Below are 19908 nucleotides of genomic sequence, written 5' to 3'. Positions count from 1 at the left end.
TTATAATTTTTACTTAACCTTTTCTATTTAAATTAATGCAACTACTACTAATACAACTTTGATTTTAAATAATTTTTACTGTCGAATGCTTAAACCCAAAAGTTTATTACTTTCAAAAACTATTTATTTATTCTATTATCTTTACATGAATTTATTCATAATGTCATAATAGAATTGTTAAACTTACAAAAAATGCAATAAGACACTTTTTTGGCTAATACAATACGAACGTAGAATTTCAGAAAAATTCACTCACAGAGTGAAGTAAGGAACTTCGAAAGCAGTAGAACAAAATAACACAATCCAGTTACTTTAAACACGATTACGAAACGATAGAATCGTCCAAAAACGACAAGTTGTCCCAGTCTTTGAAGTTAATCAAATTTACGATGGGTCCATGGTAGTAAATAACCAAGGGAGGAAACCGTCCTAATCAGCTTTTCAAGGTTTCCGTACTTTGGAAACTGCGATAGGGGTTCAGAAATTCTAGCTTCCTTATCGTAGTAACGAAAGTTGATATTCGAAACTCGAAGTTGTAAAATGCTTAGAAAGCAAGCTGTACTATCCTTGGAGTATATTTTATGGCGTTTACATTTCGGGTATAAAAGTTCGATTGTCTTTTCCGTTTCCTCGAACAAAAATGGCGGATTGTTCGGTGACCTAGGGGATGTGTTCCAGTTCGTTGCGTCGACGTGCGCAGAAGAAAGGAGAAAATCCTGAGGTACTCTTTGCTCGATTGAGAGTCAGAATTGTCACTCGTAATGTTGCCTGCTTCCGACTTCCTGCTGGTAGAAGAGAGAGTTACCTCGCACGAATGTAAGAAAATCGCAATCGTAAACAAGTTTACGCTCTTCATCATGGCCGCCTCCTTATCTCTTTCAGAAATGTTCTCGATCACTTCGCTGATACTTTGATTCTTTACTCAGAAACGTTTCTCCAGTGAAATAATATTAACCTCTTAACCTACGATTGATTCCCTGACTGCGCCATCCGGAATTACTTTGTCATTAATAATTTACTAGAAACAAATGAGAACTCTATATTCCGCCACGTTTATTTTAACATTAAATGTATCAGCATTATATACATAACTATTCCTATCACGTAAACAATTGATTATAAAATAAAGGTGAATATCGGATTATTTATTCAATTATTTACCAGGTATATTAACCAAGTCATATCGCCATAATTACAACATAACACGGTCAAAACCAAATTCATAGAGCACATCAAACATCGCATTGAATAAAACATTCGTATATCGAATTTCTAACAGTAAACAAGTTAGACGATAAATTTTTCTTAGTGGAAACATGGAAATAAAATGGAAAAGCTGATTAATCGGACAATATTAGAATTCATGTAAAGTTAAGGGGACGGAAGTCAGTTATTTGACCGGTTACAATACGTTTAATGTTAAAGTATAGTAGGTTGATAGCAGAAATAATATATTTAACAAACATAAATATTACTCAATTCCTGCGAATTCAAATGAAATATTATTTCTCCAATATCAATTATTATATTTTAAAGCAAAGGTGGACATAGAATATGGATAGAATTTTTCTCCCTTTTTAATCAATTTTTAATAACAAAGGTGTATCAATCACAGTTGAGAAATCATAGGGCAAGGGGTTATTTTAAATTTAAGAAAATTGAGATTTATTTATTTTCATAAATTTCAATTTGAGTTCTACGTTATAAATCTGTCACGATATTGTATGACAAGGAGCTAAAAACGCTAAATAATGTTATACTGTTTAAAAAAGTAATGCCTGTCACAATATTAGGAGATCACTCGATGACTGAGCTGAGGAATTCGATTAATCGATCAATTTTCATTTTTTCATTGAATTTTTTGTGGATTTATTTTCTAATTTCTGATATTTTCGATCACTAATATACTCATTTTTTATTCGTCAATAGGCTTACACATAACTAATCAAAACTATGAAACCGTAAACTAGAAAGACACCTCTTGCCCCTATGCTATTCTCCTAGACATCAAGTCGTCGTCCAACACTACATATTCTGTCAATTACATTTTTAAATCAATTACTATTTGAGTTTATAAAATTGTTTGTAGATGTTAGTTGTAACTAAATTGCAGAATTTTAAGCGAATTTATATTTTATCGGTGAAGGGCATATGTAAGTAAAGGTATCAAAAGAGCTCTTAAATCAAATTATCAGTAGAGTACGTGCGGGAAATGTTTCCTTCTACGTTTTCTTTTTAGTTACACATAGCAATTCTGATAAAATTCAGACAAAATACATACTTATGAAGTTTCTCCAATTTCTTGATCAAAAATTGAAGTAAAGAAATAAAAATCTTACAAAATTCACAAATACAAAGCTTTACTATTGAAGTTTCAATGTAACATCTATAATTTCACAATAATGATATATTATTACAAATATTATTCTTAAACTCCAAATTTGTTTATATTTTACTTCCTAGTTAAAAATGCAATAAAATTTAACAGAATTTAACCATGTCTTATCTAAAATATTTTTCTTTATTTCCATCCTGCATAATTACAAAATTCAAATAAAATAGTGTTGACTTCGTTAGTTGCGAAACAGTTCGGAAAATCTGACCAGTCGAAACTTGAGTGACGGTGAGAGCGGAATTCATGGACGGAGTTTCTGTAAGAATCCTCCGGGCATTTATTCGATTGGTCACCCATACAAACACGTCCGACAATCAAGAGGGTCGTCCGGCAAACGAGAACTCCAGCTCCTTTCCCTTGCAGATGTTCTCTCTTGGCTTTTCGTTTCCGGCACTCGTTTTTATCACAGACAAAGTGCATCCGGAATCCCACAGAATCAACACCGAATCACGTATTTCCAGCAATTCTTCTATCACGTCGACGCAGTTTTAATTCCGTCGCGCATTGTTACTTTGAATTGCTGATTCTTAATATTCGTCACAATTCTTTTCTCCGACAGATTTCGCTGTCGTTAGTGTTGGATTACTTAATCAGGGAATATACGCGAACAGAATTTATTTAACAACGGTTAACATAATATCAGGTCGTACCGTCATATAAAAACATAACACACTATCAAACCAGATTCACGCTGAATATCGAACTCGCATTAAATAAATTTATAAATTGAATTTCCAACAGTAAGAAATATTTTTCAACGCACCGCACTGCTGGAAATATTTTCTAAATGTTTGTTTTTTAATACTTAGCACTTTATGTATTGTAAGCTATTATTCGGCTTTTAGATTCTGAATACTTAACGATTTAAAACCTATTAAAATTACGTTGCTCTAAAACAAAAATAATCAAAATGTCATAATGAGATTTCATTGTACTTTAATTTTAAAATTATAAAGCTTTACAAGTAGAAGCATTCACTTCTATACAATAGGGAAAAACATAAACATAACAATTATGTAATAATACTTTATGAAGTATATAAACTCATTTACCTTCATATCATTTTAATGTTTACGCTTAATTTATTTTCTTTTTAATTACGATTTAAAGTATAATCCTTGATAGTACATTCACTATACTAATGTGAAGCAACTGTATGAAAATACATTTTTTATATGTAATTCTATTCGATCATAAACTTGTAATTTCATAATTATTTCGTAAAACAATGTTCTACTGTAAATAAGGAACAAAGTAAGACATAAATTTAATGGTGAAATACAAAACCATTCTGGAAGAAATTGATATACGGCACCCTACGAAAGAATTGATATAGTGGTATCGCGGTGCAGTAAGTAAGATAATACATCATCTAAATGAGCTATTACAACACAACTTCGTTGGACCACATAAATGGAATAAAACAGTTTTAAATCATACAAGTCGAATTACATAAATCTAGATGATGAATTGAAATTCAATGGCACCGTTTGAACAAGAAAAATCTATCCATTGTGTAAGTACACACACTAAAGTAGATCTTGTAAAGTGTATATAATCTATTGCCTTTCACAGGAGAAAATTATTGATGTGAAGAATAGAGAGTAATAGCAATGAATCTACAGTCGGTGATACTTGTTACCAATAATGAAAAAATTATGGCCTACGAAGTTTTGGGAACCATATTTTATAATAATAAAGGTATGGCCCACTTTTTAAAAAAAGAACTGTTACATCATGAATATCATTAATACCAAACCAAAGAAAATATATTTATGAAAATAAATACGTACAACAAGAATAATGAAATAGGCATATGTGTAAAATTCAATATATCGCTGAAAACAATTGAAAATGTAGGTATTTGACAATCTAAATATAATCCGGCCATCTCACCTGCAGGGGTCGCTCATCCGTACCGCATCATAAGCACCGTATATGTATTGTCCATGCATTATTATATTCTAATAATCTAATATGATAATATTAATAATAATGATAAGGATTAATATAATAATATTAATATTATTAATTATTATACTATACTATAATAATATTAAACAGAATCATGTTTTATTGAAAAACTGATTTATTATTTTATAAAATATAAGTAAATATGTGACATCTAGCGTCTACTCTAGAACAAGTATTAATGTATTATTATGGAAATTAAATAAATATTCATATAGCTGCTGAAAAAAGCTGGTCTGAAATATTTCAAACCAACTAATCACTTAATGTAATATTGCATTTTATTATAATAGAATATTATAACTACGAATGAAAATATTATGTTTCACGATTTTGTAAGAAATATATATAATTGTACGAGTATCATATTTTACCATGAAAAGTAATTAAATAATGCATTTTAGTCAACGAAAATTGTTACACGTAATATATCTTAATTAATCAATTTTTTTACTGGCGGGTATTTCCGGTAATATAATTTCTACGCAGAGCGTACGGTTACGTCAACAGTTTCAATATTTTGCTTCATCATCAAATATGTAAGTTTTTGCAGAGGTTTAATTATTACAAAAATCCAAATGTAATTTCAGTTCTTTTTTTATATCCCTTCAGGTGAAAAATATAATTACATTTTTCCATAGAGAACGCTGGATCTGAACGCAACTGAACTGTTCTCATTTGCTATTTTTATGGAAAAATATTTTTAATTACTTAGTTCGTAATATTTTATACTGTCCCATTATCTTCCTTTGTGTTTTCATTAACCGCGCACAGTAATCTTTTTGTTTTAGACAAATATGAAATTACTCACGGAAAAATTGTTTTGTAAATTTTACCATTTGTTACATCTCCATGTAACAAATACATAATTAATATTAAGTATTTATAAGCATTCAAAGTACCATAGAAAGCTAGAATAACTATGATCTTTTTCATAATTTTTTATCAAACACAACATAAAATATCTAGCATAAACTGTGTATAGCATTCCATTCTGTAACTACCCTAATAGTAGGGGTAGAGGCTTAAAACTTGGTACAAAAGGGATTTTTTCGAAAGATTTATCGAATGGTTTATGCAAAGGTCGATTTGGTTTGGGGGCACTTTTACCCCTCCTTGTTGGACTACGCCCTTCCTATCAACTGAATTTATTAAATGACGAAGATGTCATAAACTATTTTGATTCCTTACTTAATTCTTCCACCCTAAATCTTACATCTCAAGTTAGAACTATTTCCATTAGTCAATTTATTACCTCTTATTCCACTGTATTTCCCATTATTATTTTCATTTGTGTATAATAAATATCATTATCCCTTCACATTTTCTACTTGTTTTCACTGTAATACTATTCCGTCAAAGTTACCATTAAATGACTTTCCTAAAGAACTGATTGTTTCTTTTTGCATTTAATTTCAAAGTAACGAGAAACGTTTCTATCCTTTCCCTCCCTTCGAATGGCTCCCTTCAGTGATCGTTTCACCCACATTGACGCGCGGACTCAACATGAAATCCTGGGATTCAGTTTTATTCCAGCGGCCGCGCGGCTGGGCTGCTCGTTTGCATTTCTAAGAAGCGTTCCCGTTTTTGTCGGGTCGTCTTTTGTTCTTTCCTCTCACGTAGTCGTCAATAAACGAAGTTCCCGCTCGTGATGTACTTACACACAATATTCTGTACGAAAGCCCGAGCACTGTAATTCGAAACTTTCGCTTCCTATTTCAATGAACTACTTCCCTAAGAGGATTTACGACCTCATAAATGTACGGATACTCGAAGCATCCGGTGGCATAAAATTTCATGTTTTCTACTCAGATTTTTTAAAGTAATATTAACAAAAATGATTTCTAGCATGTAAAACATATCTTCCTTGCGCATAAATGAATTATAAATTATTTTGTAACAGTGTCAGATGTTTGGAAATCCTGAAACTAAAATATTTTATATGCAACTTTTCATTTCTCTTGAAAGAAATGTTATACAGATAATTAGTAATAAAAATTTATGGGAGAAGGACTATGGCATCTATACGTATTTAAGAATATAAGAAAACATTGTGTTTTAATAATAATAATAATAATAATATAGTAAAAGATTCTGTATTACAAATAATATTACATACAATGTTCAAACGATTTAAATATTATTTAAATTGTACTCGTATTGAAGTATTATTAATGTTATTATTTAGTTTTTTTATAATGACTAAGAATAATAATAGTAGAATCAAAATTTAAATAAGTTATATAATAACATCTGCTGGTTGCTCATTCGATATGGTGAGTGTGGTTAAGGGTAGTAAAGTCAGTTACTCAAGCGGTTGCACTGCACCGTCAAAGGATAAAAAATGAGGGAGAAACCACGGCAAAAGGCGTGACGAGTCAGTTAATTTTGCTCCGTCATCTTTTAATCAGTTCATTCAGCTAAGGTTTTTAAAAGCTTCCTTGGCTTTTCCGCTACAAGAAATTTTTCACTTAGAGATTTCTCAACTGTTACAAATAAGTTGTGTATATTCTATAGACACTGTCATGATTTGCATTCAAATAAAAATATTACACATCGAAACTCTGTGTTTTTGTTGAAAATAAATATTCCTTACGCCGAAAAATATCAGAAATTTAACACTCGAGTAGATTAGGATTGCTATTTAATTATAAAATTCAATTAAAAGACGAAAATTGATGTAAGGTGGTGCATTCGAGATTCTTGGTTAATGGATACATATTGCGCGTGCCATTTTTTTTTGTACTTTTATAGAACTGAAAGAAAAGGGTTCGACGCAAATTAAAAACCTCTTATTTAAAGAAAGTTTTGTCTTAATGTTAATTAAAGGAAAGTGAACATTTCCTTAGTCGAATCGTATATCCCTTTAAAGAGTTTGGAAAACAAAAAGAAATAGGAACAACTATTAAACACTTAGATAATTCTATTATTAAATAAAATAGAAGCTTAATTTAAACAATTATTTCAATAAAATTTGCATATTATTTAGCTGTGGTTTAAACTTCTTTTGCTCTTTTTATTTACTATCTTAAAAAGACTTAAATTAATACCATGCAAATAGAACAACTGCAACAAAAATTTGGTTTCTTCTCCGTCCATGTATATTCATTGTATTACGTGGTTGCAATTTTTTTCTCTCCCAGATTCAACACTAAAACTACATATTCTAAAACTTCTTATTTCGCAACTACTGATATCCGAAAAGTATCAAATATTCGAAATGATTTTAAAAATAGTTTCACTAGAATACTACAATAAATATCTGACGAAACCGAGACGTAGTCCATTGCAACAATTTTAGAAAAGACTACACATCAATATGAAACGCTCGATAACTCTGCTGTTAAGGAAACAAAAATTCAAAATCAAATTCCTTCCTTCAAAATACAATGAATCAAAAATAAAGTAATAGCATTCCGAAAGTACGAATATCCTTCTGCTTTATATTCCATGCATTCCCATTCGTTTTAAACGCACAAAATCCGTTAACTCGTTACATTCAGACGAAGATAATCAATCCCAAGATTCCAATCGCATGAGCGCTACTGCGAATTCAATCTGCGCGAACTGTGCCGGAACATTTACGAGCTTGGAAATCGTCCCGACAATTTTAGGAAGAACTTCTCGCAAGAAATAATTGAATTTCATAAGCAACGCGGCCGCGAAAGTAGGACGAATAAATACGAGCCACCCTCGAAGAGAATCGTTCGGGACTGGGTTACCGTGATATTCGATTTCTGCTTGCTTTCCACGACGCCAGGCCACGGTGTAATCGAATTAAATTTCGGAAACGGGTCCTCCTCGCGGATCTACTCGTCCCTAGGTTCTATTTACTCAATGTCGTGCCACCTGACGGCCGATCAACGGTTAATTAAAATTCTCACTGGCGGAACCAAGGCTATATGTATATCGGACCGGGTTCGATCCCGAGATGTAATTCAGTTTGAAATAAATTCCGCGAGCGAGACGGTCTTCCGACCAGTTCGATTTCATGCTTCAATTTGCAGACGGTTATCTTCGTCTCGCATAAGCAAGCCTATGAATGGGGCCCGTCGAAGTCGTTTCATTCGATTTCGTGTTTCATTACCCGGTCTTGTGTTCGTTGTAATAATCCCGGGACGTGACGAATAGAAAACACGGGAATGTTATAATTTCAAATTAAATAGGGAATCGGGTCATCCGCTTATTCTGAATTTTAATTAAATCCGCTTACCTGCAGCTTGATTCGTGTAAACGTTATATCGGTACGCGAGCTTCCTTTTCCGATGTTGTTATTGTATGTGGAAGGTATTATTTGCACTTCGGAATTCGTTTTGTGAAGTAATTATAATAAACGAAAGTGTAACATATATTCATTTTATTCATTATGTTTTGATGTATGTTATGTGATTTGCGAATGCTGGATTAAGATAAGTATAATTTTGTGAATGAAGTCTTTGTTTTTTTGATTATAACCACGTGTAGGAAGTAATATTTATAAGAAACGGTTAAATTATGAATGGATATTATATTTTGAAGTCTCGCTTTTTAAATTTTCTGGTTTCAATTTTCAAAATTTCAATTTTCACTTTCACATTGTGAAAGTTTTTTGAAATATTAAACTAAATAGAAAATACTTCTCATTAGATATTTTATAAACAATTCCTTTGAACTAAATTCTAACATTTCACGGATACTCAAATCATTTACTTTCATCCTTATAACGTTAACTGTATTGGCGGTCTCTAAAGATCACGTTTTAACGTGCTGTATAGGCACGTCAATAAGCTCGCATATGGCTCTAAAAGAACATTCAGTACAGACAACATTTTAAATTTCACTTTCATATTTATATTAATTAAACAATAAGTCATCGTAGTAAATAATTTACATATGTCTAAGTAAAAATGTATAGTTTAAAAAATATAATAATCATACCACATAAATACTGATTTCCCATTAAAATTTACGTTTTAACATCAATATTTACGTCAACATTTACAATAATCGCAAATGAAACAAGTTAACTACTTTTTTGGCACCATAAAGTCTTTTAAACATTTTCTTCTGACGTTTTGTCTGTTAATACAACCTCGATTATAATATTTTATTCCTGCGAAAACTGTGAAGGGGTACGGTTTAAAAAAGTAAAATAAAAATACTACATAAATACCGATTTCCTACTAACATTTACGATGTAACATCAATATTTACGTTAACATTTACAATAACTGTAAATGAAACAAGCAAGTAATCTTTTTGTCCCACAAAATCTTTTAAATATTTTCTTCTGACGTTTTACCTGTTAATACTACCCTGATTACAATATTTTATTCCCGCGAGAATTGCGCTCACCGAATTACCACCGAGTAGACCCTCAAACGGTCTCCGGTCGCATTAAACATACAAAGAAAAAGACACGTTGGCAGAAAGGAACACGACTAAAAGACATCGTTTGAATGTATACGGCTGATAAAGGCGCCGGAAGGACACGACTGGGTGATCTCCGGAAGAACGACGGAAATCGAGATGGAAGAGAAAAAAAGTACGTAAGAAAGGAGCTGGCAGTCGGCTGTAGGCAAACGGAGATTCTTTTAATGTCCGGACGTCCACAATGGAACTCGATGGCAGAGAAATAACGACGGAAGAAACGTGTACCGCGGGTCCACGAATAAAATCCAGGAAGAAAGGATGTTAAACGAGGTGCTCCCACCGAAAAGGCAAAAGTTTTATTATTAAAATATTTCAGTGAAGTTCGCAGTCGTGGAACTTGCTCCCTTGTACAAGGACACGAGCTTATTGACTTCGTGAGTCGGATCTCGTGAATCTTCTCGCATAAAACAGTATAAAATGTAAGAAGCAGTACAGAGCCAGGGAAACAAGAAGTTTTGCTGGAGAAAGTGCAACGCAACTTTCTCTGGTAGCCTCGGTTATAAATTCGAAGAATACTTTTGTGACCATAACTCTGAATTGATGATGAAAGTACCGAGACCAAGAATGTAGGATTACGTTACATTTATGATTGCACTGTTAATATTTCAGAGATGTCAATTTGTACGTTTCTTTTCTAAAGATGGTTCGTGAAGTTAGTATGATTAGTCATCGAAATAAGACTATTATGTTATCGATTCTACTGGATAATATAAAATGTAAATAGAATAAAGGATAATTTTGAAATTTTTATACATTCGAAATATTTAATGGACATTTGGGATTGTAACAAAATATTCATGTTTTACGGACGCGAATTGTTTACATTGTTTTTACGTAAATGATCAGTTATAGAAAAATGAGTCATATTTTTGTAACATTTGCACGTCAGTATTTTCAATGTATCCAATTATATTTTAATTGAATTTCTAGGAATGCTGATGATTTTCATCAAATGTGTTCTACGATATAATTTTATATAATTTTACTTTATTTTATTTATAATAGTTAAATATTTGTAATATTCTTTATGCTTATCCGTTTTTATTATTTTTTTGTATATTACATATGTACACTGTCGCTCATGGAAGTACGGACACTTGAGAATTAAAAGAAAAAGTAAATACAAAAATTTCTTAATACAAAATAATTTTATTTTTAGTCAGTTCTTTAATGGATAAACATAAAATTAACATCAAAAAATCCTCCTTTCGCGCGTATTACAGCTTTAGTCAATCGGGGCATTCGTCGTATTAATTTTTTTATTCTTTCATCCGGTATATTCCTCCATGCCTCTTGTAACATTGTCCAGAATTGGGTTTTCGAAGTGGGACACTTTTTTCTAATGTTTCTATCCAGCTTGTCCCACAGTAGTTCAATAGGGTTAAGGTCTGGGTTTTGAGGTGGCCAGATCATTTGGTCCACAACATAACTTTTGCAAAGGCGAGACGTGTGTTTAGGGTCGTTGTCTTGCATAATAACGAAAGACCGACTGATTAATCTTAAGCCTGATGGTATTGCATTATCGATTAATATCTTTTTATAATCTTCTTTTTTCATAATCCCATCAATTTTTATTAAATCACCTGTACCACCAAACAAAAAGCATCCCCACACTAAAACAGAGCCACCACCGTGTTTTACTGTGGGTACGACACAGTCTGGGAGCATTTTTTCTGCCTTGGAACGCCGTACAAAAACCCTTCCCTTTTGGCCAAAGACTTCAAATTTGGATTCGTCCAGAGCATATTTTTCCATTGATCTTCTGTCCAATTATGATGGTCCTTTGCCCATTGACGTTGTTTCAGCCAATTTCCACGTCGTAGCAATGGTTTTTTTTATCGCTATGCGACCATGAAGATCAGCCTCCTGAAGACGGCGTTTAACTGTACTAACGGTAATCGGTTTCTCACGACCCTGATTGAAATCCACAGTAATTTCAGGAGCCGTCATTTTTCTATTTCGCTTACTCATAAGCATAATTTGTTTGTCGTCAGCGTTAGAAGTTGATCTAGAAGAACCAGGCCGAATACGGTCTTGGAGACTCTCAGTGTCTTTATAGCGACGAATAGTCAGATGGACAGTTGATTTACAAATTTTAAATTTTTCACCAATGTTACGAACTGAATATTCTTCTCGATGAAGTGTAACGATGGCCGAACGTGTTTCCACACTTAGGGGTTTTCCACAAACCATTTTGTTTATTAAAAATCAGTTTCTTTCGGTTGGATTCGAACGTAAAATAAGGAGAGAAAAAACTTTTTTGGAATAAATATATATATGTAGATTAAAATGGGATACTAGTAACATATTATATGATAAATAGATAGAGGGATCGCGATATAAACATATTTTATACAAATCATAAATAATTATGTATCAAGAAAAACTTTTTAATGAAGTGTCCATACTTCCATGAGCGGCAGTGTATATCAAATAAGTCCTTTCTGTATAATAATAATCAGTTAATATCCAAATATTTTCAGGAAAAGATCAAATTAACAAATTAGAAAACAAAATTAATTCTCATCATTATCAGAACAGGTGATTATTTTAATTTTCCTTAAAAAACGCAGGTTAAATGTACATAATGATTATAGTGTGCTTAAAAATTGTAATATGTCAGTGAAGTATAAAGAAGAAAATATTTTAAGAGGATACTTTAAATTGGATTGATATTTTGTGATATGTTCCAATTTGACAATGAAGGGGAGTCGCAGAAACATTGTGAAACGCGGGTAACCTGTAAATAAATTGCAACGCGGTGCCTGGGGATTTTACAAAATAAATGGTACGCGTTCCATTTAGTCTGGGGTCAGAAAGTTAATGGGTTATATTAAATCATCAATGCAGGTTTCATCGAAGCTATGTACTTTGAACGGTAGAAATTTATAGAAACGAAATTTAACTGCGGTTTTTCCACTCATCGCACTCTTGTTCCCAAAGTGTAAAAATATTTAGATTTTCTTATCATTAGACATCATTCGTGATGCGCTAAAAGTAATGAATATATATGCTTGATTTATTTTCAATAAATCCGAATTTAATCTAATTATAGGCTACATAATACAATACAGTGAACGTGTTCCTTCCGATACGGAATAAAACGGCGAAAATCCTTGAAGGTTCGTTTATGACATGGACATGCCAACAAATTTGTTTTCGGGATTAGCTTTTTTCGAACTCAGTTTATTTATTTTTGTTACAAGGGGTAATTTCACCCTAAACCATGATAAAATCATTTAGTTAATTCGCGCATGTCCAAACAATAGTTTTCGAATTTTACTTCGTTCGTACAGACAACCGACCATATCATAAACCGGGAATTTCCGAAGTGTTGACTCGAACCTCGTTCGTAATGGTTTAACCAGACACGAATCAACTTGGAGAAAATTTCCAAGACATCGGCAAATCTTCGAGGATCCCTCGCACGTGGCCATTGCCCTCACCCTTGCACCAAGAGGGCTGGCCAAAGGGCATCCTGCAAGACGCCCCCGATTTTTGGAATTATGCGCCAATTGGGTATTTTTGACTTTCCAATCAGCGCACTCGATACAAAACCTGTAGGTGTTGTACAAAAACACCTACAGGATCGCACTCGAATCAGTTACGCAGTTACAGTCAGAAACACAGTTAAGAATCACTCAACCGTTCGGAGTGATGATATTCTCAGATACTCAACCGTTCGGAGTGACGAGATATCATTCATTCAATCATACACTCAGTTAAATTCATCGTTCGGGACAAACACATTCAGTCCATCGTTCGGGACAAACAGTTAAATCAGTGAGTTATCATCTGTTACGCAGTTACAGTCAGAAACACAGTTAACACAGAATCACTCAACCGTTCGGAGTGACGATATTCTCAGATATTCAACCGTTCGGAGTGACGAGATTTCATTCATTCACACATTCATCAAGTCCATCGTTCGGGACAATCAGTCACGACAGTTACGAATTGTCATTCAGACACCAAGCAGATACCGATCAGATTCTCAGACACTCAACCGTTCGGAGTAACGAGATTCTATCGGGACAACTCCAGCTTCACACTCCGAAGAAGCATCCAATTCGAAATTCGAGAATTCGTTCGTCTCGAAACGCGCAACATCAAACGGGTTCTCAGTATACTAAGAAACCGGTGGTCTAATCTCATTCATTCAGAGATCAGAATCGAATCAGTCGATTTCTGAAGAAATTTGGAAATGGAAGCGTCGCGAGTATTAAGGAGACCTAAAGTTAAAGCTGGGATTTACAACCCCAGCCGAGGAATTAAATCCGCCTTAATAATCGTGTACGGGCATGCAACTATCGAAGTTGTCACGCTGCGACGTCACATTTTTAGTCCTTCGAGCCGGAGCCGCTACCTACGTAACATTTTTTGGTCCTTTGAGCCGGAGCTGTGACGTAACAGAACGTTTGATAATTGCTACATCGGTTTCTTCTTCATAATTCCGACGTCATCATCCCCACTATATCTCCAACAGGTTCCTTTTATCACACCATAGCCCTCGGCATCGAATAGTGTTACATAATTTGACCATTGTCAAACTTCGATGATATTGACATTTTTCTTTTCTATTCGCAGTACTTTTTTATATGTGGAATTTTAATCGCCTATTATACAAGTAATTACGGTCGTAATTCTATCACGTTCGGCGTTATTTTAATCAGAAATATATAACAAACATGATGGTCAAAGTTTTATTCGTCAGAAGTGAAAAAAAGAGTTTACTTTTTGAGTTGGTGATCTCAAGTTCAATGCAAGCCTTTAATGTTGCCGAACGCTTCGACTCTCAGTTTTTATTTTTCCTTGACTCGTGTTATCTTCTCTTTTTTCGCCATGCTAAAATCTTCGTTTCTTAGAGTTGAAATGATTCAATAATTACAACATTCGGGTCCCGATGAGTGTTGCAATTGTCCAATGTTCAATTTATATAACACATATCGTGGAAACCAAGGCAGAGGGACTATTACATGTGTTCGTAACAATTACACACTAATTAAAAACAAAAGAAGAGCAGAGTCACTACGCAACGTGAGAGGAGCATGATTAGACTTATTAGATTAATTTTCAATAACTTATGTGATTTCACAGGAAGTATCGATTAACAGAGTGGAATAGTACTGCTGTCTGTCAATTTTGATTTCGAGAAATCTCTGTCTGCCAAAATTTTGGTAGGATGTAGATCTGTTCAGCAGGGTTTGGAATTGGGTCAACGATGTACAATTTGGAGCAGCAGTGCCAAATTACGTCGATGTGCTCAATTAAGTTTACTTCAACTACTTATAAATATAAGTAATAACTGATATTTAAAATTAGTGTATCCTTCTGATTGTTGTATTTGCTTTTATTCTGTGTGTGTTTTCATCATCGTCTTTTCTGTATTAGTAAAATAATAATAAGTATTACATTAAGCTGTAATGCTTACTATAAGAAATTTAACTCATACCATAAAATTATGTAATAAACGCTGTTAAGCATTTTCGTATGGGTATTTCGAAATTATGTACAGCTGAGTAGTAATAATATGCATACATAAAGTTACCGAAGACGTCGACCTTAACACGTTTTCTATTAGCATTTTCCACAATAAGCGGTCTTCGTTATTATAATATTTTATGAAACGCAACACTTCTCCTTTATGAAAATATAAATAAGATTTCGAATAGAAATTCAGTTCACTTTAATTTTGTGTTACGCCATACGTTTTAACTTCAAATGAAACACACACGTGAAAAATATTTACCTTTCTTTAAACGGAATGCAACGTGTTCAGAGTCATAATTATGTAACACTGGTAGCGAATGCGTTACAACATATTTCCATACCATTAAAATTGCTGTGGTTTATCTCAATATTGGAAATTATTCAAATAAAACTTAATTATAAAGCTTTATTTGAATAACAAACCGAATAAATAATTAATCGTTATCTGGGTACTTGTTATTCAAGTTATTCGTTGTTCGTGTGAGGAATTTTAATTTGTCATTTATTATTCCCCATTTCATATTCACATTTACAAATATAGTTGATAGAAAGTCACTGTCATTTACGTTTCTTATATTATTATCTGCAGCGTTGGGCAAAAGTTATTCAAAATAACGAATATAAATTAAACAACGAATATACTAATTATTCATCATTCGCAAACAATAATCATATAGAATTTATTTTTCATTCTTTATTCGTTGTTTCGAATAACTTTTATCCAACATTGGTTTTTTCTATTTCATGCAATAACTAAGCTGCGGATTTTTATGAATTTATGGGAAATTCGAAAGTGCAACATATCACAGGATGCACGCAATGCGGAAAAAGCACATAAAATATCTGAAAGGTAATGTTTTCTATAATATATTATGGGAAAAACAATTTTCCATCATACTTTTATCATAATCTTATTTTCCTAAGTATGCTCTTAAAAATTTGAATTTCTGTGGACTATATCTACATCTACTTTAAGTATGGACGTGCGTCTCACAGTCCTCTACATAAAATATCATAAATTTTGAAACAAGTGAAATGTTCGTTATATGCTTGGTACTATTGCTAAGTAGAGATATTTAAAAAAGTAAAAATAAATAAATACAATAAATTTGTTTGTTAGTTGCTCCATAACTAGTAGTTTTTAGACTTCCGTATTTAACCCATTTGCATTATGTTTAAATACCTTCGCAAGTGTCAATGGAATCTGATTTAAATAACCTAGTAGTGGAGTAGTATAGTTAGCAATTTCACTAAATTTTTAAATAATCACGTAAAATCAAAGAGTAAACATTTTTATCCGATTATATAATTTATATGGTAAAAAGATTTAATTGGAGTACAGCTCGTCACATAATCCGATTGGATTTAAGGTGAACTAATTAACTGCGGAATTTAATTTGAAAAATAAAGTGTAAACTCATCAAGCGCAAAGAAAATGAATTTATAATATATTTTAACGAAAAACTAAAGCAAAACGAAGAATAATTATACATTTATCTGAAAAAATAAAAAATTGATCCTTGACAAAAAATTAGTACCACTTTGCATTTTAAGATAACGTGTATACTCGTCGAACCTGAGATAACTGCTGAAATTCACGTCCATACTTAAAAATTAATAATGACAATATTTTTGTTAGGAATAAAAGTTGAGAATCTACCAGCAGATAAACATAATTCCAGGTTATCTGCCATTTTCAATCAACCGATCTCGATTAAACGTCACCGTACCTATCAGCTGAGTAACGTTCAGACGTGTAAACACCGAGCCTTGATCGTACATTCAACACCTTGATTTCAATTTCGCGACTTATTTACTTAAAGTCGCATTCCGTGTCGCGCGAAGGAAAAGCGTCTCTGGAAGTTGGAATTCGTCTCGAGCGCAGCGATCTCACGCGAACTTGATTCCCAGCGTTAATGTGCCCGAATCGAACAATGCGCGGCAGGTTACGTGCTCGATTCTTCTCCATCGCGTTTCAATGTGAAAGAAATTATCGAACTTGTACTCCACGCTCTTCCAACGGTAAACAGAAATTCGTTGACCTCCCTCGGCGCTGAATACTCGAAAGCTTTTCATTAATTTCGTGCGTCCGAAAACCCTTCTCTCGAGCGGATGCATCGATTCCACTTATTCTAGCGTAACTGCGTTTTTCCACTCGACGGAACAGGGTTTCAGTATTATGCCAGTTTCGATTTACAGTTTCTAATTTGATCTTCGGAATTGTGATAACAATAAAGAATGTGATAACATTTAGTTTCTTTAGAAAAAGTACGTGTTACTCGGTTGGTAGGATGTAAAAAGTTTTTTTGAAGATGTTAATGTGTTGTAGACAGATGCTTTAGTCCGATAATAGGTAATATATATTTTTACGGATTGATTTTATGAATAGAACACACTTTATGATTTCTTTTTCGACTAGTCGTGTCGAAGCTATTGTAGCTTTAATAATTTACTTGAAGAAAAACAACTATTGTGTTTTACACCTACTTTAAACGTTAGATAGCAAGTTAAGTAAACGTTTATACTTCTCTAAAATAATTTAATTAACTTTTAAGTAAATAAGAGTTTAATGAACTTATTGCCTTTTATATGTATAATTAGTATTATTCAAAATGCATAGAATTCAACTGTTCAACGTCCAATTGATAATTATGAATAATTAAAATATACAATAAATAATAACAAGTCATCAAGATAACACAAGCTCAAAGAATTATAATATCTACCTATTTTTATTAAAATATAATAGTAATAATTACAGTTCAATACAATCTCATCAATCAACTGCTTTCCTTCGTTTCTGCCACCTAAAAATCTAATCCACTCGCTTCTCGTTCAACTGTCAAGACATAGTTTATAGCCGACGTTCTGATCATGACAATTATTTCATACGTTTGCTGTAGAATTCTGTTTTTTCTCTATAGAAACGACAAGATAAGATTTCATGAACCTTCTCGGCTCTGATCTCACTCCGTTGTAACAGCGGAAACCGAGAGAAGTATATCCGAGGTTAATTACTCGTAGCCTCGTTCAGATTAATGCGGACGGTGCTTTAAACGATGAACTCGGTCGGCTGATGAGGGAAACGCTAGCTACGAACTTCTCTCGTAGAGGATTCAATGTGCTAGACTCACGCACCCTCCTACACGGCCTTGCAAGAGACGTATACGCCTAACCCGCTTCCACCACCCGGCACTGATACAATACGCACGCGTGGATTATGCTGTTTCATTGAAACAACACCGGTTGACTGCATATTACATGCAACTGGCGCATTAACGATTCAATTCATCGGTTGCTCGCCAGTGTACAGGATTTAAAGTATTCAGGCCGTTTGAAAATTTAATGTTAAATCGTGACATCGAGCCAACGATTGACTACTGATCTAATGTGTAGTTAAACATTCATGGGTTCATTTAGTTTTACTCTATAAATAATTAATTCACCTCTATTAACTGCATGTTTATTATAAGTAACTGCGGATCTACGTGCGAATTTCAATTTTCATCGCTTGCCCGCTGAACATCGGAATAAGGATGAGTTTTTCATTTATTAACTTCACGTTTAATGTTTTCTGCTTTCTTATCGTAAAATAAGAATACTATTTATTTATTTTTGTATGTACACACTTCTTTGTATTTTAAGTTTGTACTACAAAATATTTATTATTTATATTATGAACATTTTAAAATTCGCAGTACAATTTTAAATATCATTGGCGATTTGTTTTCTTTTATTTCGTTTTTCTTATTTAGTTATAAGTCATCTGTTACGAATTAACGGGAAAGAAATACTTTAGTTTCGATTATAATACATGCGACGATATATTGTAGATGATAGCACATTTCTTTTGCTAACTATGAAATAACACTAAAGAATTCGCTTAATGTTTGAAGAATTGAAACTTGGCTTAAAGGAGGCGCTAGAAGAAGTATTTAATATTTATTTTGTTCAGCACCTCATCGTAGCGATAAAAGGATGAAATTGTTCATCAAAGTTCGGCACAGTGGAAGTGGTTAACTACATAACTTAAGAAGTTTAATATACAAGAATTCACGTTGTATAATTAGATGATGTCGGAATAATTGATTTCAGTTTATAATCAGTTTTCATCTCTAAAATATAAAGTTCCACGATCACCAGACTTGATCTTAAACTGTAGTGAAGTATGGATTTCCATTCATTTTATGTAACCACTTCCAATACTTGAAACCTCGCATAATCTAGCAAGAAAATTATATTACATTTGTCTACTTTCATAAATTCTTAATTTGTTTATTGTTTTTATAAATCTAACTTAATGAAATCAATTAATCGTTAGAAGATATATACTGAGGCGTATGATCACTATTTTAATTTTCTTCTATTCCGAATCATACGATTAATCTTTTGATTTTTATTCTATTCCGTATAATATGATCAGTGTTTTGATTTTTTTTATTCTGAATCATACGATTACTGTTTTCATTTCTTCTTCTATTCTGTACCATATGATCACTGTTTTGATTTTTCTTTCTATTCTGAATCATATGATCGTTACTTTGATTCATAATTTTTAGAAGAAACCAGGCGTGGTTAACATTTCGTTTCGAGGAAAAGACATTTCACATTCATCAGCTTATTTCAACTCGTCACATAAA

The 19908-nt window shown here is 32.8% G+C and overlaps 2 protein-coding genes across 9 annotated transcripts in view; both read right to left on the bottom strand.

The window, feature by feature from the left end:
* Nmdar2 (glutamate ionotropic receptor NMDA type subunit 2) overlaps positions 1–19908 on the bottom strand; it is a 466012-nt gene that overhangs the window by 348262 nt on the left and 97842 nt on the right. The window lies entirely within an intron of this gene.
* LOC143174692 (uncharacterized) lies at positions 11549–11971 on the bottom strand. The gene has a single exon (XM_076368971.1). The coding sequence runs from the start codon at positions 11969–11971 to the stop codon at positions 11549–11551; it is 423 nt and encodes a 140-aa protein (XP_076225086.1).

Source organism: Nomia melanderi, chromosome 7, assembly GCF_051020985.1.
Source record: "Nomia melanderi isolate GNS246 chromosome 7, iyNomMela1, whole genome shotgun sequence".
Lineage (NCBI taxonomy): Eukaryota > Metazoa > Arthropoda > Insecta > Hymenoptera > Halictidae > Nomia > Nomia melanderi.
The sequence above is the reverse complement of the archived record's forward strand: the minus strand, read 5'-3'. Positions and strand labels throughout refer to the sequence as shown.

Coding starts and splice junctions, on each gene's coding strand:
- LOC143174692 (XM_076368971.1), bottom strand. CDS start 11,971: ATGGTTTGTGGAAAACCCCTAAGTGTGGAAACACGTTCGGCCATCGTT.